Genomic DNA, 25,715 nt, shown 5'->3' on the forward strand with positions numbered 1-25,715 from the left:
ATACATTAAAGAAAGACAGCAACCAGGGTAGTGGGTGAGATCAACTATTTTTAGCGGGATCCAGGAGATCAGCCTAATGACATGTGACAAAGGAGCCTTAGGAACACCCAAATTTAATCAAGATTCCCCGGGAGATGGTGATACTGCTCCCTGGAACTGAAAGATCATTGTCATCTGCTGCCTGTGGCCTCTTTTACAAATAATCAAGAACCTAGTGTCACTTACGGTCACATAAACTCAGATGCTTATTACTGGGAGAGCCCTTAGGAGCTCAGAGGGGCAGCCGTGTGTTGAGGAAGAGCCTGTGTTCTGCTTTCCTCCTTCTGTCCAGGCAGTTTCCAGCCAGGTGGGGGCAGCAGAGCGCAGCTGTTTGCTGGGGAGATAACCGCGTGACCTCTGTTTACTTGTTAAGAATAAGGAAAGGGAAACCACATTATGACTTAAATTTTTTTACTGGTCAGAATTCAAAAGATGTCAACATTTCCAGCCGCTAAGAATGTACTAGACAAAAGCAAGAAACCATAATTTTGATATCTATGAAAAAGTAGTTTGCAATGAGCTGTTTAGAAAATGTAGAAATTTCATTGTCGGAACCCTCTGGAACCTTTCCGTTTTCTTTTTCTTCCTATCTCTATGTCACATTCACTGATATCCGAGGAAGAAGAGGATACAGAGTTGTGGAAGGTGTTCCTATTCATGTAGGCATCATATAACCTTAAGTCCTTCGGCGAAAGTAATTCCTGGCAAACATTCCAGGACCATGTATAGGTAGAAAAGGTGTCATAAAAGGCCTCATTTTTAGTGTCTATTCCAATCAGATCTCCTCGGATCTTCCGCCAGAGGTTTAGCATGTCTTTCCGGTGCTCAAGGGCAATTCCCAAGTTATAGGCCTCTGTAGCCCTCTTCACCTGCAGCGAGAGAGCAGACATTTGCAGTAGTTACATGAACATATCTTTGGTTTATGAGCCACAATTGTAGATATCCCAAGAGTTACATTCCCAGGCTAGTTGAAAAACACTGAATTTATACATTGGGTGGAACCTCTGAAGGACGTGGGAGTTAGGAGTTGACGGACAATCAACATGTATGATTTGGGAATAATGAGATAAGACATTTTATGACAATATTAAAAACACAATAAACTAAACCGAGGAGGAAAGGGGGGATGGAGATAGTCTCTAGATATAAAAGGAGTGTCTAGAATGGCACTCAATCCCGCCTAGGGCAGGGAGGAGGAAGATACTGAGAAGTTCCTCAAGGATTTGACCAGATTGAGGGAGCAGTGGTGATGGGAAGGTGTTCCAGGGAAAGGAGACAGCATAAACAAAGGGACAGAGGTAATACACCTGTGGAGTTGGTGGAAGGCACAAGCATGCATTGCTAAAGTGTCAAGTTTTGAAAGTGAGAGGGAAGGAATGATGCAGGTAAGGCAGGCAAGACATTGTCTGCTGTAATGGCCCTTCGACTTGATCTCAGTGAGGCTGACAGAGCCTTCGTGGAAATCATGCTGTAGTAAGCCAATGTTTCTTTTTTTTTAAATTTATTTGACAGACAGAGATCACAAGTAGGCAGAGCGGTGGGCAAAGAGAGAGGGAGAAGCAGGCTCCCCGCCAAGCAGAGAGCCCGATGCGGAGCTCGATCCCAGGACCCTGAGATCATGACCTGAGCCGAAAGCAGATAAGCCAGTGTTTCTGATGGAAGTGAGACAAATCTCAGTGTGGAGCAGAAAATACAGTGAAGAAATCCTGCCCTTGTCGAGAGGGGAAGTTTCATTTGTAAGCAGGACAGGGATGTAGTTATATTTTCACAGTAGATCATTAGCCACTGTGTGGAGAAGGGGTAGAGGGGAGCAGCTGTGAGGCAGGGATAGGGGGTTGGAGGGTGTTGTCCAGGCAAGACCAAGTGAGGGCCTCGGTTAAGGCAGCAGTGGTAGGATGAAGGGGAGGATTTGAAAAATCTTTGGGAGAACGCGAGTAGTCACATTTGGTCGCAGGTGGATGTAAGGAGTGAGGACAACACATAAATTAGGAAGATTCCTGGCCTTCTAGTTTCACTGACAGGGTAGGTAGTGGTATCGACACCTGAAGTCACCAAGAACCCCCAAGTGAATATTTATTTTATTTTATTTTTTATTTTAAATATTTACTGATATTTACTAAATATATACTAAATAACATAAAAATATTTACTAAACAAATGAATAGATGAATGCCTATAATGGGAAGAGCAGTAGGATGGGACTAGAACACAAAGAAATATCAAGACTAAAGGGATGAACATTCAGGAAAGAGAAGCGAGAGGAAGAGCCACAGAGCTGCGAGGTGCAGTGTTGTAAAGGCCAAGGAAGCAGAAAATGTCAAGGGGAGCTTGATAACCAGTGTCGAAGGCAAGAGGGAGGCAGCACGGAAGCCACACACCCCGGTCCATCTCTGGGAAGCACGGAGGTTGCTAGGGCACAAAAGCAGACAGGCGGCTGGAGTTATGGCTAAAAGTGTGGATTCCAGAGCCAAGCTGCTCATGCTTATAATTCCAGCTCTATGACTTCCTCTGTTACTTCTGCCTCTAGACAAGTCAACCTCTCTGTGCGTTGTCTCTAAAATGACAATGATAATAGCACCTACCCCGAAGGAGACTGCTGTGATCAGTAAATGAATTAGCGCCCGTAGAGTACTTCTAGAGCACTCTGCCTGGCCCCTACGAAGGGCACTCAAACTCTCCGCCTTCCTTTAGCTGCTGTAACCAGTTTTCATGCATCATGTATCTCTTAGCACACCACACTCACTGTGACTGCTGGTTTACTGCCTTAACTATTCCCAGCATGACACAAACAAAGGTCTCAGAAACGATGCTGAATGTTGTTCCCTGGGTGATTAGTAAGATGAATGATAACAGTTAATATTTGAATCCATTTGATCATAGAGCAAGAAGCATCATTACGATGGGTAAAAACAAGAGATGGTCTTGTCTTATTTTAAAGACACAGAGCGGAAAAAATATCTTTGGTCTGGGTGGTTGTGATATTGAAGAGGAAAACATGCTGGTCGACGCGTTCTGGGAGGGCAGGCAACAGTGAATACTCACATGCTGTTTAATGGCGGCTGCGTCGGTCACGGTCCAGTTCTGCTTCTTCTTGAGTAGTTGGTCAATGGCGAGGATGTCATTTGGGTAGCCTGAGACTGGGTCGAAAGGCTTTATATTTGCTGCCTTTATGCACATTTGAAAAAACAAAGGTTGGTGATATATTTTGGGTTAAATTATATAACAAAGACATAATACACAGAAATATGTCATACTAGGAAGGGGTTTCTATGTGATTTATAAGGTTATTGCTAAGCCACCTGTCTGTTGTTTGGGGACACCTGGTACAGCACCGTGTGTAACTGAGCACTCAGCACATTCTCTTTCTTTTTTTTTTTTTTTTAGATTTTATTTATTTATTTGACAGAGAGAAATCACAAGTAGATGGAGAGGCAGGCAGAGAGAGAGAGAGAGGGAAGCAGGCTCCCTGCTGAGCAGAGAGCCCGATGCGGGACTCGATCCCAGGACCCTGAGATCATGACCTGAGCCAAAGGCAGCGGCTTAACCCACTGAGCCACCCAGGCGCCCGCACATTCTCTTTCTTAATGATGATGCCTACTCAGAAGTACCGACTGGAAGACGGTTTATGTGTGGAATGGACATGGAGGGGAGAGAGGAGCCAACTCCAGCCTCACCAAATTTCCCAAGTCATCACCAAGCACTGAAAAGTGAAGAAGGTGCCCTCCACAGAGTACAACCTGTATTACTTCCAAACTTGCCCTGGGGAACCAGCTGTCCATTTTCCCTGTTCCTGGGCTGCTGAACAATGCTGATGGAAATCCTGTAAATATGTGGACTGCTTTCTTGGGAAATGTGTAGTTCCCAGTCTCATCTGGGCCCTTAGTACTGCTTGACCCTACTTTTCTCCGCTGAATGCTGTTAATTCTGTTACAGATCTCACGGCTGTCCTCTTAGTGCCTGCTGGAAAACTGGATCTGCATACTTCCTCGGCTAATAATCATCTCTCCAGGACTAGCTAACAAGAATTCTTTTTGCCTCCTCCATGTGAGAGTTTCTCCTGATTTCCAAGGCCAAAGTCTCCCCCCCTGAATCTTTATTAATTCCCTTCCTGGACCATTTCCCTTCAGTTTTCCTTGTTTCATTGCTGGCTTCATAGGTGTGTGACTTGTGCCATCCCACAGGCCCATGTGCTTAGAAGGGCCCTGAATTTGCTTTATTGCTCTGCTGTTGCAGTCTTTAAATTCTTAGTAATTTTTGGACAAAGGGCCCTATATTTCCATTTTGCCCTTGGCTCCACAAATTACGTAGCCAGTCCTGCCTCTCTACTATGTCTTCAGTTTCTCTCTTTTCCTGTCCTTTTACTTTTAAACTTTATTTTTTAAAAATTTGTTTTAGGGGCACCTGGGTGGCTCAGTGGATTAAAGCCTCTGCCTTCAGCTCAGGTCATGATCCCGGGGTCCTGGGATCGAGCCCTGTGTCAGGCTCTCTGCTCAGCGGGAAGCCTGCTTCCCCCTCTCCCTCTGCCTGCCTCTCTGCCTACTTGTGATCGCTGTCTGTCAAATAAATAAATAAAATCTTTAAAAAAATTTTTTTTAATTTTTTTATTATGTTATATTAGTTGCCATACATTAGTTTTTGATGTAGTGTTCCATGACTCATTGTGTATAACACGCAGTGCTCCATGCAATACGTGCCTTCCTTACTACCCATCATCGGGCTCACTTAACCCTCCACCCTCTACTTTCAAACATTCTGTGTCATATTTTAGGTGTATCTGCTTTAAAGAACAGATATCTGAAAATTATTAAAAATCAGTCTCAGTATCCTTTCTTTTAGACTTGAAAGATGATCCATTGTCTATTTTTTCTTAATACTTCTTAATTAAACTAGTATGTTTTAATCTTTTATTGTTATTGATGTATTTGGATTTTTCTGCTTATTCTGTTTTGCACTTTCTATTATTTCGTGTTTTCCCTTTTTTCTTGTTCTTCCCCCTTCTATTCGAAAGTTATTCATTATAATGATTATTCATTAAATCATTCATGATTACTTTTAATGATTATCCTCACACTTTTAACACTCATTATAAATTTAACAAAATAAAGAATAAATTTAACAAAATAGAGAAAGCTTTAATTCTGAGTACCACGCTCTTCGTCTCCTGTGTCACTGTGGCAAATAGTATTTTAGTTCGTGTTGACTAGAGATTCAAACCAGTGATTCTTCTTTTCTTTTCTTTTTTTTATAAAAGATCTATTTATTTATTTGAGAGAGAGCGAGCATGTGTGCGCACGCGCGAGTGCGCCCTCCCAGGAGTGTGGGGTGGGGCGGGGCAGACGGAGAGGGAGCAGACTCCCTGCTGAGTGGGGAGCCAGGTGTGTGGATCCATCTCGGGACTCTGAGATCATGACCTGAGCCCAAATCAAGAGTTGGATGCTTAACCTCCTGGGCCACCCAGGTGACCTTAACATTTAAATTTCAATAGCCTCTGTGGCTACCATCATTGGAAGACTCAGGTTTAGATGGTGTAGAACCCTGAGTGTTACAGGAGAGATTCTGGCTTTTACGTTGAGTGATATGAAAACCCGTTGGCAAGTTTGGAGCTGATTTTAGCAGAGCCACTTTGGTTGCTGTGTTGAGAACAGACTGCGGAGGACGAAGACAGAACCGACCATTCAGGATGCTACTGACACTCTCTCTGCTGGCTGATATGATTAGAGAAAGTCTTGCTCTCAATAAATAAAGGCTTTGTATTATAATTTCCTTTCATCCAAAACATACTGAGTCTCCTATGGGCTAGGTTCTGTTCTAGGTGATTGGATCCCTCAGTGAAAGAAATATACGTAACTTATAATCCTACATAACCTTATATTCTGGTTGGAGAGACTGACAGTAAACACATACAGATCACAGGTGGAGGAGGCCTTGGTGCTGGGAAATAAATTTAAAGGGGAATAAAGTTCCCCTTATTTCCAACTTGTCAGTGATGTCTGCTTGTGGGTATGACTTCATCTGGAGAGAGAAATTCAAAATCTGAAGTTAAGGTCATATGTGACTGTGATACTCCTCTAGAGTCTTTGGTTTTTTTTTTGAAGTTTTTATTCAAATTCTGGTTAGTTAACATACGATGTTCAGTACCTGCATACAACACCTGGTGCTCATCACAACAATGTGTCCTTAATCCCCATCACCTAGTTAACCCACCTCCTACCCAGCCTGCTTCTGGCTACCATCTGTTTGTTCTCTGTAATTAAGTCTGTCTCTTGCTTCTCGCTCTTTGTTTCCTCTTCCCTTGTTTGTTTTGTTTCTTAAATTCCACATATAAGTGAAATCGTAAGGTATTTGTCTTTCTCTGACTGACTATTTTCCCTTAGCATAATATTCTCTAGCTCTGTCCACATGATTGCAAATGGCAAAATTTCATTCTTTATGCACAATGGAATATTGTTCAGTCATAAAAAAAGATACACACATTCACACACACACACCCCCCACCTCTTCTGTATCTATTCATGTATCAGTGGACATTTGGGCCGTTCTCATAATGTGGCTATTGTAGATAATGCTGCTAAACATTGGAGTGCATGTATCCCTTTGAATTAGTGTTTTTGTATTCTTTGGGTAAATACCTCATAGTGCAACAGCTGGGTCGTAGTGTAGTTCTATTTCTAACTTTTTGAGGACCCTCCATACTGTTTCTCCAGAGTGGCTGTACCAGTTTGCATTCCCATCAATAGTACAAGAGGGTTCCCCTTTTTCTACATCCTTGCCAGCACCTGTTTTCCCCTAAAATCTTAAAAAATTTTTTATTTTACTGTGGTAAGAACACTTAAGGTGAGATTTATGCTTTTAACACATTTTTTTTGGTGTACGATACGTTTTGTTAACTACAGGCATGGTGTTGTACAGCATATCTCTAGAATTACTCATCTTGCATAACTGAGACTGTAAGCCTGTTGATATTAGCAGCTCCCCGTTACCCCCTGCTCCCAGCCCCAGGGACTATTAAACTCTGTGCCTGGGGGGCCTTCTGAGAGGTTTCATAGTGATGTGAACACTACATGGATTTCTGGAACCCAGAGATGCCTCAGTGGTCTCCAGTCAGTCTCCTGTCTCCCTCTTTTATTTATTTATTTTTTAATGATTTCATTTATTTATTTGACACACACACACACAGAGGGAGAGTGAGCACAAGTAGGGGGAGCAGTCGAGGGAGAAGCAGACTCCCCACAGAGCAGGGAGCCCGATGCGGGGCTTGATCCCAAGATCCTGGGATCATGACCTGAGCTGAAGGCAGATGCTTAACCCACTGAGCCACTCAGGTGCCCCTCCAGTAAAATCTTGACGATGTTTTGCAGGCTGGGAGGCCTTTCATAAACCAGAAATAAGGCTAGAGTTTCCTCAGAAAATATCCAGAAACCAAGGCATGGCTGTCTGAGACCTTAACACTCAGAGGTTGAAGGAGGCCAGAAGGTGTAGCCGGGAATGTAAGTAGGCTACTAGTCCAAGAGCAGGATGGCTACTCCATCACAGACTGCTCCACTGAGCTGTGGAACTGTTCCTCTCATCCCATGGTGTATGGCCCAGCCACAATCTAGAGCCAGTTGAGGGAGCCCAAATGGAGCTTCTGGCCGATAGGTTGAAGGGAGAGCAGGGGTAGGTAGGATCTGAGGGCCTTTGTATTGTTGTTCTTATACTCCCCACCTCTAAACCCAAATCTAGGGTTGTATTTTTCAGTAAGTTTAACTATTTGCTGAATTTTTTTTTAAAGATTTATTTATTTGACAGAGATCACAATTAGGCAGAGAGGCAGGCAGAGAGAGAGGAAGCAGGCTCCCCACTGAGCAAAGAGCCCAATGCGGGGCTCGATCCCAGGACCCTGGGGATCACGACCTGAGCCGAAGGCAGAGGCTTCAACCCACTGAACCACCCAGGTGCCCTATTTGCTGAATTTAAATGAAATATTTATACCTGGCCTTAAATTTAGGAACATGGCTATGGAATCTGGTTTGAAATGTAATGAATGAAAATGTTTATCATTAAAAAAAAATTAGTTAAAAAAAATTAGTTCTAGAGCGCCTGGGTGGCGCTCAGCGGGAACCTGCTTCTCCCTCTCCCTCTGCCTGCCTCTCTGCCTACTTGTGATCTCTGTCAAATAAATAAATAAAGTCTTTAAAATTAAAAAAAATATTAGTTGTAAATAAATAAAAGCTTTAAAAAAAAAAAAAGGATGCCTGGGTGGCTCAGTCGGTTAAGCCACTGCCTTTGGCTCCGGTCATGATCCCAGGGTCCTGGGATCGAGTCCTGCATTGGGCTCCTGGCTCAGTAGGGAGCCTGCTTCTCTCTCTGCCTCTGCTTGCCACTCTGCTCGTGAGCTTTCTCTCTCCCCCCAATCCCCGCCACTGACAAATAGATAAATAAAGTCTTCAAAAAAAAAATATTAGTTCTGGGGGTGCCCAGGTGGGTTAGATGGTTAAACATCTGCTTTCAGCTCAGGTCATGATTGACTCCCACAATGGGCTCCCAGCTCAGCAGGGAGCCTGCTTCTCCCTCTCCCTCTCCCTCTCTCCCTGCTTGTGTTTTCTCTCTTTCAAATGAATAAATAAAATCTTTAAAACAAATTAGTTCCGTTAAGTTAGAACTTGAAAACCTGGGCGCCTGGGTGGCTCAGTGGGTTAAGCCGCTGCCTTCGGCTCAGGTCATGATCTCAGGGTCCTGGGATCGAGTCCCGCATCGGGCTCTCTGCTCAGCGGGGAGCCTGCTTCCTCCTCTCTCTCTCTGCCTGCCTCTCTGCCTACTTGTAATCTCTCTCTGTCAAATAAATGAATAAAATCTTTAAAAAAAAAAAAGAACTTGAAAACTTAAGTATTTAAATTAACTAATGTGGCATAACCAAAATCTTACCTGTGTCTTCCAGTCTCTTTTATGGAAAAAATAGTTCTCAAAGAAATCCAGAGGCTCCCTTCTCCTTAGCATTTCTAATTTCTGTATGTCTTTGAATGGCTTTCCCATCACCACCCCATCCACATTAGGAAACAAGGGAAAGATGGGTATTTTGGAATATGGGCTATCTGAAGGAGGACTGTACCCTTAAAAGATAAAAACAAAAATGGTATTATGAACAATGTAAGAAGAAATTCACATAAAGACATACATGTGGTTCCTCTTTTGCTCTTTGTCTAGTCTTCTCAGTGGCCATGACCCCTCTTTTCACTCTCCTCACCCCCTCCCCATCCATAGATCCTAGGCTTCATCCAGTCTCTAGGCTTCACCTGTATCAGGAGGATACAGGTGAAGATGTAGATTTGCTTTCAAATGATGCCTTTGTGACAGAGGCCAGTCACTTGGAATAGGCTGTGGTCTGGTTTCTTTAGCGCTTGGCCTCTAGTATTTATTTCTGCCTAGTAATATACAAACAAGTCCTTTACAATAATGGGAAGGGGATAAATGGTTCTTACTCTTGATCTCTTCAAGCAATTTAAGTAAATCCTTTTCTTTCATTATTGAGATCCGGGCAGCATTAGCAAAGGCAGCTGTGCTTGAGGCTGGAGGTGTGCAGATGTCTGGCTTCAATCTTCTTTTCCCATAACCGACAGTGTAGGGACTCCACGGCATTCCCAATGTGGAATCCTGGAATTTTCTTTGGAAATAGCTAAAAAAAAAAAAAAGAAAAAAAAAGTAATCCAAGAATGAATAGAAAGTGCTATATAATCCTGCTGAAAAAGTGTCTAAGTATTGGACAAAAAGAAAAAATTCCAGTTGCAAGTTATATGCTGAATACACTAATTCTTTGAAAAAAGATTTATTTATTTACTTGAGAGTGAGAGAGAGAGAGCAAGCGAACAAGAGAGTATGAGCGGGAGGGAGGATCAGAAGGAGAAGCTGACTACCGGCTGAGCAGGCAGCCCAATGTGGGGCTTGATCCCTGGGACTCCAGGATTATGACCTGAGATGAAAGCAGACACTTAACCAACTGAGCCAACCAGGCATGTCTCCCCCCCTTATGATTTCTTAACTCCCATCTTAACTACCAAATCTAACTCTACCTTTTCAGTCCTGAATTCCCTTGGCCTCACTTTAGCATTTAATCCTGGGGGACGTCTGTCCTGGTTTGGATTTCTCTGTGGCCCGGGCTTCTCTGACTTCACACTCTCCTGGTTCCCTTCTTGATGACTAATGTTTCCTTTGTTGACCCCTCTTTTTGTTTCCATTCCACAAGGGAATTCCTTATGGTTCTGTCCTCAGTCCTCTGCTTCTTTGTGCCCCCTCCCCAGCCTCGGGGCAGGGAGAAGTGCAGGGTTAGGAGGCAGGTTTAGGAGGTCAAATAGGGGGGATTTCATGATTAGTTAGATGTGGGGAGTGACAGAGCAGCGGCAGCTGAGGACGCTGGGTCTTCGGCAGTTGGATAAACACAGTGAGATGGTGGACCGTTCACTGAGATTTGGAACCCAAGTGGAAGAACTAGCGGAAGTGGAGGTGGGTGAAGGAGGACAATTAGGTTTTGACATTTTGAGTTTGAGGTACCTATGGGACTACCCAGTAGGCAGATGGAAACTCAAGAGGGGGATCTAGGCTAGGTAGACAGCCTGATCTGTCCCAATCCTTGTTCTCCTTGCCTGTCAGGGGGTTGTTGGAAACCATCTCCCAGTGTTGAAGTAGTGATTAAATAAGATCATTCAACAGAGAGTTACTGAGTGTTAAGTTTTTTTTTTTTTTTCCTAGACACTAAGGATATAATAGTGAATAAAACAGACAGAAATAATCCTTGCTCTCTTGGAGCTTACATTCTAGCATGAGAAAACACATTAAAAAAAATAAGTAAGTAAATTACATACTATATTAGAAGGTGATAGAGAGTATGGAAAGAGAAGGGGAGACAGGGAATGGTAGGAGGGCTGAATTTTAGATAGGGCGGCCAGAGAAGGCCAGAGAAGGCCCTACTGAGATGACAACATCTGACAAAGACCCAGGGGTGGTTTTAAAAGGATCATCTGGTGCTGTAGGCGTCAAGGCTTCAGCTAGGCAGAGGGAGTGTTGAGAACAGACTGTGGAGTGGGCAGGTCATGGGGGTGGGAGTCAAAAGGTGCAAGCAGGGAGACCAGTTAGGAGACAGTAATCCAGGAAAAAGCTAATGCATGTAAAGTGCACGCACACAACTCCGCACGTAATGCTCAAAAAATGCTGTAGTCAACCACGGGAATACCTATCAAATTCTACCATATCCAGCTCGAGATTGGCTTTCTCGGAAACTAAATGAATGACCTTTGCCACTCATTGGACAGTAATTATGTGATATACTTTGTGTCCTTTCACTTTTGTATATTTCATAAGAATTTTATATTTACTTATGGCTTTTCTCTCAATTTATATTTTAATTTCCTTAAATGCAAATGCTAACTATTAAACACTTGATCTCCTTAGAAACCAGGTATATGAAAAGTAACAACATAATCGTTATTGTAATAAAAACACCAACATTGGCTAAGATTTCCTGAGAGGCAGTCTAGGGGGGTGGATAAGAGGATTGGTTCTGGAATCAGACTGTTGTGCTAAAATCTAGGCACTATTGCCTCTTGGGCAAGTTACTTATACTGCAAGTTTTTCATCTGTAAAATGAGGATAATAGTGCCCATTAAGGAGATGAGGATTAAAGCAGATAATGTATTTGTTCTATGACTATGCTAGCTACTTCTGCATAATAATAATATTTACTGAGCTCCAGGAATATTTATTGGACCACTTCACCTGTATTATCACATATCCCCACAAATGCCCTATAAAGTAGGTATTATTATTATTTTAAGGTAGGTATTAATATTGTTGTTCCCATTTTTTGGTCTCATTTTGTAGGCGAGGAAACCAAGGCTGAGAAGTTAAGCAGTGTGTCAAATTTGTGTATCAACAGCAGGCATTTAATAAATGCCTTTGAAATGGAATGAAGAATAGAATTTTGTGTACCTGCTGGTTCCACATCTGACAAATATAGGATAGCACAGAGATTATCCACTGAGGATTCTGAAAACATTCTGTATTTTTAAGTCTAAAAGGGGAAGCAGAATGCTTTGAAAGAAGATGAGCCAAGGATATTCACATTATCCTTGAATAATAGCAATACTCAATATCTATAATGCAATGATATAGTTTGAGGAAATTTATCTTTCGTGGTATTTGCTGGAATAAAGCACGTTTGGGTGTGAGAATGTTTCTTCATCCTCTAGTCCCAAGTCCAGTTTGGGCTCTTCTCCAGTCCACAGCTGCTTTGGGAGGTCTAAAATTGCTCTACGTCATCACAGAATCAAAAGATCTCTTGGGAGCCCCTGGCAGTTGCAGCGTGAATGGGAGTGTCTTCCAAACTAGATTTCCAAGCCCACCCAAAGTCATCCCTGGAAAAGTCTTACTCTTCTGGGATTTTCTAGCCTAGGGTAAGAGTCTGAACTTTCTTGGCTATCTTAGGCCCTCAGTGGGCCCTAAGATGGTCTGTGGTCAGTCTAACCCTAACCCTAAACCTAACCCTCACAAGTGCTTCTGAGAAGGCCGATTTTACCCTTCTTTGCCACTTACCTTACTATTTCCATTATAGCCCTTCTGGGTAAAGCTGAAGTCTCTACAAGCTTTGATAGGATTTCAAACAACAGGATCCCTGGGTTGCCGGCTAAATCTAAACATTTCTCCTTTTCTGGAACTATAAGGGGGGAAAAAATTCAAAGTGGCTTCTGAAAAAAAATCTGTCAAAAAAAGTCATAAGCTGACAGTCTTTTCAGTCTATTTACAATATTAATACCAAGCCAGGTACTAGAGAGTTATAGAAAAACATTCAAAATTTGTTCTATTTGGTAAAAGGTCATTTTGATTACTGAACAGACACAATAATCATTAAAAAATGCTTTTAGTTCTATGACTTCTAAGTAAATATTGACTTGTAAGTTAATACATTTAACATAAACATGATTAATGTATTAAGGACTATTGTCCCGTTCTTCTGGGTAAAGGAATTGCTGATAAACGAGCCTCAGGCTTGCAGGCAAACCCTTGTTACTACAATAGTACTTGAAGCAGTAGCTTCCGTCTCTTCTAAGGACAGTTCACAGCCTATGAATGAATGTATTTTCGAAAGCACACACAGTATTTGGAATTTGGAATGTATTTACCCCAGAAAACATGATACAAATTGCGGTTAGTTTTTCCACGATAGACCTTTAAACTCCTAAACAAACCATCAGAGGACTAATAACAGCAGGTCAAGGACACGTCTACATCACTTATGACCTTGTGTGAGATCACGCTCCCTAGCCTCCAGTCGACTCTCCTGTTGTCACACTGAGGGCAGACTTCCTCAGGGCGAGGAAGATATTTTTTAGGAATAGTGAATTATCGATGCCCCAAATTTTCAGGAGAGAGAACATTTTTCTTCTTCTAAAAAAATTTTTTTTCGTATGTCAAGGGAGCACCTCCCAGAGTAGCACATGCACTGGGTGAGGAATATTATAGAGGGGCCGAATCTCTCTACACTATTCCCATGTGTTCCGCATTGGAGACCAAAAAGCAGTGTCTCCTGCAGAGGGACTTGATGTATTTAAGTTAAAATTCTAAAATTGTATCCATTTGCTTGGCAAATATTGTTTTGGAGTTCCTGCCAGTGTACATCTCCCTCACTTGTCCCTGCTCGGAGGCCTTAGAGGAATAGTGGTGACTGCGGCGAATCGCAGCCACACAAGGGCCACGTTCAGCAGTATCTCTACTCACCCACAGCTTTCAGGAAGCGGTTCTTATCTGTTAGGACTTTTATAAAGTCCGAGAAATTCACCTTCCCGTCTTCTGCAACAGAAATCAAAGGCTCAGAACAAGGATATCAGATGCGTTTTAGTCATCAGATTATATACTAAATAGAAAATGAAAACACACGGGACTGTCCAATACTTAAAGTCAGACCACACGTTAAGGCTGCCGATGCGCTCAGGAAAGCACTGGTCTTCTTGAAGTGGTTTTGGCACTGTTAGGCGAGTCACCCACAGCCGCCAGAAGCAATCGTGGGGTACAAACACCAAACTAGGGGCCCCCAGCCCCTGCAGTCCTATCCACTCACACCTTTTTGCGAGACTTGCGATTTTTGCAAGGAATCCGCTCCTGCTTTCCCACTCCCTTCTTACCTCTGATATTTCTATTATTCTAAAACCCCTAAATTGTACCCAGTCTCCTATAACTAGGATGGTACTATTAGAAGCAGGTGTGCATGTTTTGAGGCAAGAACAGGAAAATCGGGCAGAGTTAGTGGCAACAAGTGACACCTTAATTAACTGGTGACACTGATTCACACATGGAACTTATGCTAATTAAATGGGGCACTGGCCATTGGGTGGGGAGAGGTGAAGAGGAGATAATTTGCTGACTATATATTCCATATCAGATCGGGTTATAATCGCTAGGTCCCTATATTCAAAGGAAATATTATCTAAAATTAAAAAAAATAACAACGTAAATGCTGTGGCGTTTAAAATTCAATATAGGTGGGCTCCATGAATCAAAGGAAGATTTGTACTAACGTGATTCGAATGGAAACAAAGGGCTTGGATTTTCTTGGTAAAGTGTCATTTTTTGAAATTGTCAATGCCTTTGTATCTGTTATTTCAAGGCACCCTCCAAAGTGTACATCACCATAGGTAATCTGAATTTAATGTTGAAATGTCATAATCATTTTTAGTTTCTGCATAGGATTTTTCAAAGAATAGTCTACTTGGTAGCATTAGTTTTTTTTGCATTAAATTGATTTTGTAACTTGTACACATACCGTACTGATATCCTTAAAGAGGAACACATATATGTACTTTTGATAATGAAGTTTATTTCTGTTTTTTTTTTTAAAATTTATTTATTTGATAGACAGAGAGAGATCACAAGTAGGTGGAGAGGCAGGCAGAGAGAAGGGCAAAGCAGGCTCTGCTGAGCAGAGAGCCCGATGTGGGACTCAATCTCAGGACCCTGAGACCATGACCTGAGCCGAAAGCAGAGGCTTAACCCACTGAGCCACCCAGGCGCCCCTTATTTCTGTTTTTATAATCATTGAAAAAAATACGTATTTGTAAAAAGCTTTTATGAGAAAATTAATTACAAGTTAAAGTACTCACGATCAATATCAGCACATCTTAATTCATTATAGACATCATGCTTGGTTAGATTCATTCCCAGCTTAGCTAAAGTGCACATCATTCCATGTAAATCAATACAGCCAGTTTTATCCTTGTTAAAGAAGTTGTAGGCATCTTGGAAGGCTGAGGAAACATAATTAAGTCAGTTGGGCAGTTATCCAAGAGTAAGTACATATTCTAATGGAACTAGGACTGACTATATAGTTGACTGGACATCATATTCTGAAAAGGTATTGAGAGAAAAATGAGTACTTAATAGACATTTCATATAAAGGACAGTGTCCTTCCATGAGATTTGATTTGGAATAAACTGCGTGGTGGAAAACAAAATACTTTGGTAAAATGGTCTTTGAAGCTGTCCACACCTTAATTCCTGGAATCTGTGAATGTATTACTTCCATGACAAAAGGGACTTTGCTGATGTAATTAAGATAAATTACCCTGGATTACTGAGTGGGCCCAATCTAATCACAGGGTCCCCTGGGCCAATAGAAGCAAGAGAGCTGTGGCAGAAGGAGAGATCAGAGAGATTCAAAGCATGACAAGGACTCTGTTGTTGGTTTGAAGATGGAAGGGACAATGTGACATGGGACACAGATAGCCATCAGGGGCTGAGAGAGGCTCCTGGCTGGCAGCAGTAAGGAAGTGGGACTTCAGCCCTAGAACCACAAGGAATTAGGTTCCATCAAGAACCCGAATAAGCTTGGAAGCAGGTGCAGGTTTTCTTTCAGAGTCTCTCTCTTTTTTTTTTTTAATTTTATTTATTTATTTGAGAGAGAGACAGTGAGAGAGAGCATGAGCAAGGAGGAGGTCAGAGAGAGAAGCAGACTCCCCATGGAGCTGGGAGACCGATGCGGGACTCGATCCCAGGACTCCGGGATCCTGACCTGAGCCGAAGGCAGTCGTCCAACCAACTGAGCCACCCAGGCGTCCCCAGAGTCTCTCTTTTTTTCAAAGACTTTATTTATTTGTCAGAGGAGAGAGAGAGAGAGAGAGAGAGAGAAAGCGCACAAGCAGGGGGAGGGGCAGGCAGAGGGAGAAGCAGGCTCCCTGTTGAGCAAAAAGCCCAATGTAGGACTCAATCCCAGGACTCTGGGAACATGATCTAAGCTGAATGCAGATGTTTAAACAGCTGAGCCAACCAAGCATTCCCCCTCAGAGCCTCTTGATAAGAAGCCAGGCTGGCCAATTCCTTCACTTTGACCTTGGAAGACTGGGAGAAGAAAAACTAGTCCAGCCCACCTGGACTTCTGGTCCACAGAACTGGGAGATAATAAAATTGTTTTGTTTTAAGCTGCTAAGTTTGTGGCATTTCGTTATGGCAGCAACAGAAAACTGATGCACTACAATGGACCCAAATTATATGCGGTGAATGTTTTGAATAGACTCAATGTTTTTTTTCTAAAACATATGCAGGGTATTAACTGGAGCCCAAATTAGATCTGTATTTTCTTTTCTTTTCTTTTTTTTTTTAAAGATTTTATTTATTTTTATTTGACAGAGATCACAAGTAGGTACAGAGGTAGGCAGAGAGAGAGAGTTGGGGGGGAAAGAAGCAGGCGCCCTGCTGAGCAGAGAGCCCGATATGGGGCTCGATCCCAGGACCCCAAGATCATGACCTGAGCTGAAGGTAGAGGCTTTAACCCACTGAGCCACCCAGGCACCCCTAGACATGTATTTCCTAAAATTTGTGAATGACGAAATACACCCAGAACAAAGTATATCTCAAAGGGCACCAGAAGAAAACTCATTTCATGTCAACATTCGAGTGTTAGCATCTGGATGTGTGAGAGTGATTCGCTCTACAGAGATTTAATGATAGCCTTACGAGGGTGTGAATGGGTAATATCTTTCTCCCTTGGTTGAAGACAGGCTTCTCTAGGGCTGGAGCCATCTCTGACTTGTTTCTAATTTTCCCCAGTATTTCTAGCATGTTAGAGTATGCCTTCTTTGTGCCAGGTGCTGCTCCCAGTGCTAGGATACATTAGTGCAGACAGAGATCTCTGCCCTTGTATGGATGTAATGAAGAGGGAAATTGGATTGCATGTTAGAAGGTTAGAAGATGCAAGTGCTCTGCTAAAAAGATGAAGTAATGGAGTTGGGGGTGGATGGGAGTTCTAGGGTTTGAGGGGTAGGTTGCTGTATTACATAACTGAGATCAGAGCAAAGACTTGATGGGGGTGAGGGAGTGGATTTCTTGGAGAGGAGAGGGCCAGACAGAGGGAAGAGCTAGAGCAAAGGCACTAGGGCCGGGCATGTTCCAGGAACAGCGAAGAGGGTAGTGAGGCTGGAGCAGAGTGAGCAGCAGCAGAAGAATAAGAGAGGTCAGAAAGGTAATGTGTGTGTATGTGCATGCGTGTGCATGCTAATGTTTAACAATTTAAATTTTATTTTATTTTATTAATTTATTATTTGTTTTTAAAAGGTTTTAAAAGAGAATGAGCACAGAGCACAAGTGGGGGAGGGGAGCAGAGTGAGAAGCAGACTCCACACTGAGCAGCCCGATGCGGGGCTCGATCCCAGGACCCCAAGATCACGACCTGAGCCAAAGGTAGCCACTTAACTGACTGAGCCACCCAGGGGCCTCTTAAATTTTATTTTAGATTGGTTTTGGATATAGTTGCAAAGATAGCCTAGAGAATTTGCAGGTGCCTCATCCAGTTTCCCCAATGTTAGCACCTTACATTACCATGGCACATTTACTGCATTTAAGAAGCCAACATTGGTGTAGTGCTCTTAACTAAACTGTAGACATTGATCAGGTTTCATCAGTTTTTCCCTAAGGCCCTTTTTCTTTTCCAGGATCCCATCCAGGATGCCATATTACATTTAGTTGTCACATCTTTTTAGCCTCTTTTCTGCTAACAGTTTCTCAGACTTTTCTTGTTTTGGGTGACCTTGACAGTTTTGAGGAATATTATTCAGGTGTTTTGTGGAAGTCCTTCAGTTTGGGGTTTTCTCATGGTTAGCCTGAGATGATGGGTTTTTGGAAAGAAGGTGACCAAGGTGAAGTACCACTCACTCTCATCATCGTAACAAGGCTACGTATTGCCAAAGTGACATCACCGATGATGTTTATCCTGATTACCTGGCTGAGCGAGTGTTTGTCAGGGTTTTCCACTATAAAGTAACTTCCCTCCTTTCCATATTTTACTCTTTGGAAGCAAGTCACTAAGGGAAGTCCAGACTCAAGGGAGAGAGGGCTGGGGACAGGGGGATTTACGTTCCACCTCCTGGAGGAGGTAATATCTCCATGCGTTATTTGGAATTCTCCTGTAAGAGAGATTTGTCTCTTCTTCATTAAAAAATTCAGTCATTTATTTCTGTCAGTCTGGACTTGCAGGTATTTATTTTGTACTTTGAGTTATAACCCAATACTATCTTATTTACTGTACTTTTGTTGCCCAAATTTCTCCAGCTTTCCCCATTGTGAACGCTTTGAGGTTGGCTTCTGCATCCCTTTGAGAGGCTCCCGTGTCCTATTGTTTTTTGAGCGCTCCCTTCCTTTCTGTCACTATAAGATGTCCCAGGTTTGTCTTGTTATCCCTGCCTGGGCCCTAGAATTGGCCGTTTATCCAGGCAACTCTGCTTCTTTCACAGGAGGCTGGCGTTAGAAGTCCAGATCTGGCGGCCGGTCTGCGTGTTGCTGCGGGGGTGTCACAGCTTCTAAGTCCTCTCAGCAGACAGAGCTAACTAGAGTTAGTATTCACGCACGTATACACACACGCATTTACTTCTTGATCCATCCATCTGTATCCATATGAAGTTAAACCCGAGTTCACATGAGTTCACAGTAATGTCTCAAACGCAAGCCAGTACCAGTGGTTCACTTTGGCCTTCTCCCCTTGTTTATCTGTAACTGCCCACTCCAGCAGTGGGAAGCTTGGCTCCCAGCATCCACCATCCATCTACTGAGTTATTCATCCTAGTAGACATGTACAACAGCTTCAGAATTGTTATGCTGTCCTCCTAATGAGAAACAACTGTGCTGGCTGGAGTACGTGGTTTATGTATAGATCCTTTTGTGTTCGGTCTTTTTTTTTTTTTTTAAATATTTATTTATTTATTTGACAGAAGAGATCACAAGTAGGCAGAGAGGCAGGCAGAGAGAGAGGGGAAGCAGGCTCCCCGCTGAGCAGAGAGCCCGATGTGGGGCTCGATCCCAGGACCTTGGGATCACGACCTGAGCCGAAGGCAGAGGCTTTAACCCACTGAGCCACCCAGGCGCCCCTTGTATTAGGTCTTAAGAGTTTCTAGTCAAAACACCATTTTCTAAGTTCCTGAGGTCAGCTCCTTCCCTTGCTCGCACACGACTCATGACTTAACAAGATCACTCTGGCTTTTGTTAGAAAAACAGACTTTTGTAAGGGTTTGGGTAGAAGAATGGAGATAGTGTTGGGGGCTGTTGTGGGTGAGCAGCAATGTGCCTCAGACCACGATTGTAGCACAGGTGGTAGGAATTGGCTGCTTCTAGATATATGTTAAAGGTAGAGCCAGTGAGATCTCCTGATGCACTGACAGGTAGGTTGAGTCAGAAGAGTCAAGGATGTCTCCAAGATTTCTTCCAGAACAGCGAAAGGAGGTGCCAAAGGCTGTGGGTAGAGCGTGTTTTAAGAGTAAGAGGATGTGGGGAAGAGCCACTGTTTGGTGCGTGTGGCGGTTCAGTTTGGGAAGATGAAAATCTCTGAAGGTGGATGTGGTGACGGCTGTAGAACTTGTGAGCATATTTAATGCACTGACCTGTACATATATACTTGAAAATGGTTAAAGTTGTATTTTTTAAAAAATATTTTATTTATTTATTTGAGAGAGGCAGAGAGCGAGTATGAGCAGGCAGGCAAAGGGAGAAGCAGATTCCCTGAAGAGCAGGGAGCCCGATGTGGGACTTGATCCCAGGACCCTGGGATGATGATCTGAGCCGAAGGCAGATGCTTAACTGACTGAGCCACTCAGGTGCCCCTAAAATTGTAATTTTTATGTTACATGTATTTTATCACAATAAAATGAGTATGAGGAGCACATCAGGAGTTCCGTTTGGACATGCTGATTTTGGGTGTCTATTAGACATAAAATTGGAGGTGTTGAGGAGGCAATCAGATATGAGCTTGGAGCTGAGGAGAGAGGTGTGGGCTAGACATATACACTTGAGATTTGTTAGCATATAGTGTTTAAAACCTGTTCCTTCTTCAGAAACCACAGGAAAGGCTCTTGCCCACTTCCCCCTACTTGCCTCCTGACTGACTATGGTGCTTGGGGCCCTTCCTGCTGTCCTTCGCCTCTTATTTCTAGAGATCTATGAACATAAAATACTTCTTCCTCTTTGACAGTCATTTCTGTGTCTGTATGTCTGATAATACCTGATTAAAATAGATCCTGGGTCAGGGGGCGCCGGGGTAGCTTGGTGGGTTGAGTGTCTGACTCTTGGTTTTGGTTCAAGTCTCAGGGTGGTGGGACTGAGCCCCGTGTCAGTCTCTATGCTCAACATGGAGTCGGCTTGAGATTCTCTGCCTCTGCGTACCCCCCTCTCCCTCTTAAATAAAATAAATACAATCTTAAAAAAAAAAAGATCCTGGGAACCCTTAATACAAGCACCAATGGGGGCGCGTGGGTGGCTCAGTGGGTTAAGCCTCTGCCTTCAGCTCAGGTCATGATTTCAGGGTCCTGGGATCCAGCCCCGCGTTGGGCTCTCTGCTCAGCAGGGAGCCTACTTCCCCTTCTCTCTCTGCCTGCCTCTCTGCCTACTTGTGATCTCTCTCTGTGTCAAATAAATAAATAAAATAAAAATCTTAAAAAAAATACAAGCACCAATGTATATGAATGTACGTTAGGAACTTTACAATTTTAGAAGGCTGTAAACTTATTATTAAGGCATTTAGCTCAGTTCAACAATAAAAAATGTTATTCTGATTTTGATAATCTTTTGTGTTTTTTAAGCCAGCTTTCCCAGCAATATAGGTGATTCTTAAATTTCTGTTTTGTTTTCAGTTGGTTCCAAACTTGGAGGGGTGATGCACTAGCCTTCCAGAACCCAAACACAGCCATGCTTGACTTTCTCTCTTTCCTTTTTTTTTTTTTTTTTCTGTTTCTTTTTCCCAGGGAGTCATGTTTTCCCTTTCCTTTGGGCCTTTGCAGATTCCACTCTTTCTGCCGAGAACACTTCTTTTGCACTATTTGCCTCCTACTTATTATCCCACCTTCTCTGGGACTCCCCTCTTACCCTCCCAAGACCAAGTCAGGTCTTTCTTTTATGCTGAAATACTTTGTACTTCCCCATCATAACTTGTGTTATACTGTGATTTAAATGTTTCACTCAAAAATTCATGGTTTAGGGCGCCTGGGTGGCTCAGTGGGTTAAGCCGCTGCCTTTGGCTCAGGTCATGATCTCAGGGTCCTGGGATCGAGCCCCGCATCGGGCTCTCTGCTCAGCAGGGAGCCTGCTTCCCTTCCTCTCTCTGCCTGCCACTCTGTCTGCTTGTGATCTCTGTCAAACAAATAAATAAATAAAATCTTTAAAAAAAAAAGTTCATGGTTTAATGGCCTGACTTCCCTGAAGGATTCCTTATCAGGGCAGTGACCATGTCTGACTTGTTACTTGCTATGTTTCCCATGCTTGGTATACTGTGGGCTTTAAATAAATATTTGCTGTTTGGACTAATAAACTACAGCCAGTATAGCTATTTATACTGCCCCATTATTTGATTTCTATTTGACTTTGCATTTGTTCTTTTGTATGCTCATGAGTTCTTATTTGAATAAAAATATTTGACCAGGATTATCCAAATTCTAGGAAGATGTCTGTTTGAAAGTAGTCCCTTTTCCTTCTCACAAATTAGACATTGAATTAGAACGTTTGCTCTCAAAAAGCAGAGTTGTACAGATAACTCTTGAAACTGCAGATCTCTCTTAGAGAAGAAAACGGTCAGATTTATCAAGGGGCATTAGTCGATGCTTTCATCTGAGGGATTATCGTCATTACCTTGCATTTGTGAAGCATTCAGCGTCTTTTCTTTGCTTTGGCAGGGGAGATATCCTGGTAAATATTTATCCCTGAACAAAAGACATGAAAAGATTCAATACATACATGAAACCTGCAAATATTAGTTCTATTCATCAGTTTTTGCTGAATGGAATGGCTGTAAGCATCACAATACATCCAGAGTCTCACCTCCTAAGGGACCTGTTACTGTCTCCTGTCAATAGTTACAGGAGGGACAGTGAGGAAATGCTGGCCAGTGAGGTCCACATCTGCCCTATACCTGTCCATTGCTCTTAAAATATCTGATTTTCTCCATTTTACAAAAGAGGAAACTGAATCTCAGAAGGATTAAATAACTTGTCCCAAATTGCACAGATAACAGGTGAAAGTCATGGGATTCAAACTCAGGTTTATATGACTCCAAAGCTCAAGTACATAAGCCCTACACTATTCCAATTGCTAGAAATAGAAGTTGTTTCAAATTTTTAAGTGGTTTAAATACTCTTACAGTGAATATCCTGAAAGCTTTGTAATGATATTTATCTTATGACTTTAACTGCTAAACTGTATTTTTACCAGCATATTAGATAGAGGCAGATATATCTACAACTATATCTATAACTTATATAGCATCTATGTATGTATCACTATCTATCATCTGCCTGTCTGTCTATCTATTTATCTGTCATCTGAGACAGAGAGCACTTCTGGAAAGTCTGGAACCCTGGGTGACTTTTCATTTTCTCAGAAAAAATCTGGAAAAAGAGAAAATGTATTAATACTTTGGGTGTATTTTGTATAGATCTGCAGGAGGTTATTAGTTTAGGAACATAAAAATATATTATGCAAAACTGAGTTTGCTTATAATATGGTCATTTATAAGTAGACTTAAGTAATCATGATTTCAGAAATTAATTTAAAAAATATTTAGCTTTGGTACTAAACTGAAAATTTTAACATGGAATCTCTGAGTTTTTGTTTTTATAAGAAGCAGTTAAAAAAGCGAAGCAGGAAGAAATACTAAACATGGTGCACTTAAAAAGTTATGGCTTATGAATTTAGTATCCTCGAGTATCTAGTAGGTTCAACTCATTTTCAAAGATGGACCTAGTAAAATTGAGGTGATAAGGTCTCAAAATGCACCATTCCTTTTTGACATGGAATTTTACCTAATTAGTCTTATTTTCTCTGCTTTTACTAACACTGATTTCTTCTGTTGATGTTTCTGTTCTAATCACCTCTCTGAACTTCTGAAAACTCAAGTTGGCCCTTACTCAGATACGTTATTTTATATTTGCTGTATGTCTAAATATAAACAAATTTCTTTTGCATAATAAAAAAATGCAATAGATGGAGAAATACGGAGTTCTGAAGAAGCAAGAGGAAAGTAGCAGGCCAGGCAGTATGAAGTCTTTATTAGCTACATTAAAAAAAAAAAGGATACTCTTGGCAGAATTTCAAATCATATCTTGGCTCACACAATCTTTTTAATTTATAATGTTTCAAAGGTTTGAAGTACCTTAGATTTGGAATGAGCTCAGTCTAGCCTCTCATCTCATGTAGGAATTCCCTCTATGTGTGGTATTGTCAGGTCTTTGCTTGATTACTTTCAGTGACAAGGATGTCACTTGAGAGACAGCTTGTAATGCAGGGTAAGGGAACAATGAGATCAAGGGATTTGGCGGCTTGTAAGGTTTTCTTACCCACATCCCTGGAAAAAGGTCATAATCTATTCTTGTAGCAGTGGCACAATCAAGGGCTCTAGGGGAAATACTCTTAAAGGCGTCCAGAAAATGGATGTTTTGAGAGAGAAGAGAGGCTTTTCTTCTTATGCTTTGATAAAATATAGATCAGGATCTTATTTTCAGTCATTAGTGGCTTTGGTTTATTGGAATTTGTAGTTATCAGGCTGAGAAAAAAGCTAGTATTAATGTCACAGGCAAATCTCCCTTCTCAGTTTTAGCTCAAGGTTAGTCATGACTAACCAAGATTTCATTTTACTGGCTGTATTTGAGCTATAGAACCTTTCTCTTTACTGACTTGCTTAGGAGATTAGGTCTTCTTCCTGATCCTCTAACTTCATTCTTATTTAAATTGGCACTCAAAATATCTTAATGTATTACTGACAACTTCTTAAGCCCTCCAGGATATTCTGATCCCCTGCACAAAAATTCCCTCTCAATCGGGGGAATAGGAAAGAGAACTTTTTGTTTCTCCAAACTAAAAAGATACATATTCTTTTCTTTTCATAAAAAAGCCCTTTATCTTCAATTCATATATTTGGTTTTATAACTAAATTTATTACAGGGTACTTGAAGAGCCGTCTAACTTGTTTACTCATAGCCTTTATGGGTATTTAAAATATTTATCATCTTAATAGTTCTTTACCTTAATCTATTCGAGGCACCTAAGGCTCAGTCAGTTGGGTGTCTGACTCCTGATTTTGGCTCAGGTCCTGATCTCAGGGTGATGAGATCAAGCTCTGAGTTGGACTCTATGCTCAGAGCAGAGTTGGCTTGAAATTCTCTTTCTTCTCCCTCTGCCCCTCCCCCTGCTCATGCATGCATGTTCTCTCTCTCTCTAAACTAGTAAAAGATTTTATTTATTTGTGAGAGAGAGAGAGACAGAGAGAGACAGAGAGATCACAAACAGAGGGGGTGGCAGGCAGAGGAAGCTGTAGTAGGCTCCCTGCTGAACAAGGAGCTCAATCCCAGGACCTTAGGATCATGACCTGAGCTGAAGGTGGACAAATAACTGACTTGACCCACTAGGTGTCCCTAAATAAGTAAAATCTGAAGAAGAAAAAAAATCTTTACTTTAATCTATCATCTGAATACATTCATTACTTACCTCTTGCCACGGGAGCTGGGTACTTTAGTTAGAGGATTCAGCTTAAGTTTTGCTTTAATGTCAGAAACTGCCATGGGGCCAATAACTCTGTCTGGAATTCAGATACAAATAGGATCAAATCACAGATGAATTCTTCTATTTTCTTTTGCAAATTTCCTACCTCAACATCTAGAGTTTGAAGTCCAGAGCCTTGAGGAATGGTTATATGTGCAAATTCAAGTTAGAGGTGTGTGCAAGGTTGGAAGGCCGTTTGGAAGGACTGCTTCACGGCCCCAAGATCTCTAAGCAAAATGTCTTATGTCTCCCCCCTTCAAATAATGTCATTCTATTCATATATAAAAATGAGGGATACCACATGACATAGATAAAGCATCCTGGAAATATGTACAAAAACTTATCTAAATAACTTGAAATAAAGACAAAATTTATTTCTGAAATCAGTAGAACATTTCATGTTATAATCGACAGAGAGTAAAATGTTACAGCGTCTTTAAAATATTTACCTGATTGTTTACGTCTTGGATACCTGCCTGGTAATAAACAGATTTTTCAGAATTTCCTTCTGGGAGGTCCGGCCCTGCCCTGTCAGTTCTTATGAACTCACTGTATGGGAACTCATTTGGCAGGAGCAGAGGTGGGATACAGGCCGTTTTGCCAGCCTAGACCTTCCTGGATGGACTTTTAACCACTAGAGCCTCCCTAGTCCT

General features: G+C 42.0%; 1 protein-coding gene across 1 annotated transcript; it reads right to left on the reverse strand.

The window, feature by feature from the left end:
- Nucleotides 1-581: 581 nt before the first annotated feature.
- EFCAB3 (EF-hand calcium binding domain 3) lies at nt 582-25,094 on the reverse strand. Its single transcript, XM_044250371.1, has 9 exons — nt 25,009-25,094; nt 22,159-22,229; nt 15,162-15,305; nt 13,783-13,854; nt 12,601-12,721; nt 9,498-9,691; nt 8,944-9,128; nt 3,082-3,204; nt 582-908 (listed from the first exon to the last, which is right to left on the reverse strand). The coding sequence occupies exons 1-9, from the start codon at nt 25,080-25,082 to the stop codon at nt 582-584; spliced, it is 1,311 nt and encodes a 436-aa protein (XP_044106306.1). The 5' UTR covers nt 25,083-25,094.
- Between the last annotated feature and the right edge of the window lie 621 nt (nt 25,095-25,715).

The sequence above is a fragment of the Neovison vison genome, chromosome 5 (genome assembly GCF_020171115.1).
Source record: "Neovison vison isolate M4711 chromosome 5, ASM_NN_V1, whole genome shotgun sequence".
Lineage (NCBI taxonomy): Eukaryota > Metazoa > Chordata > Mammalia > Carnivora > Mustelidae > Neogale > Neogale vison.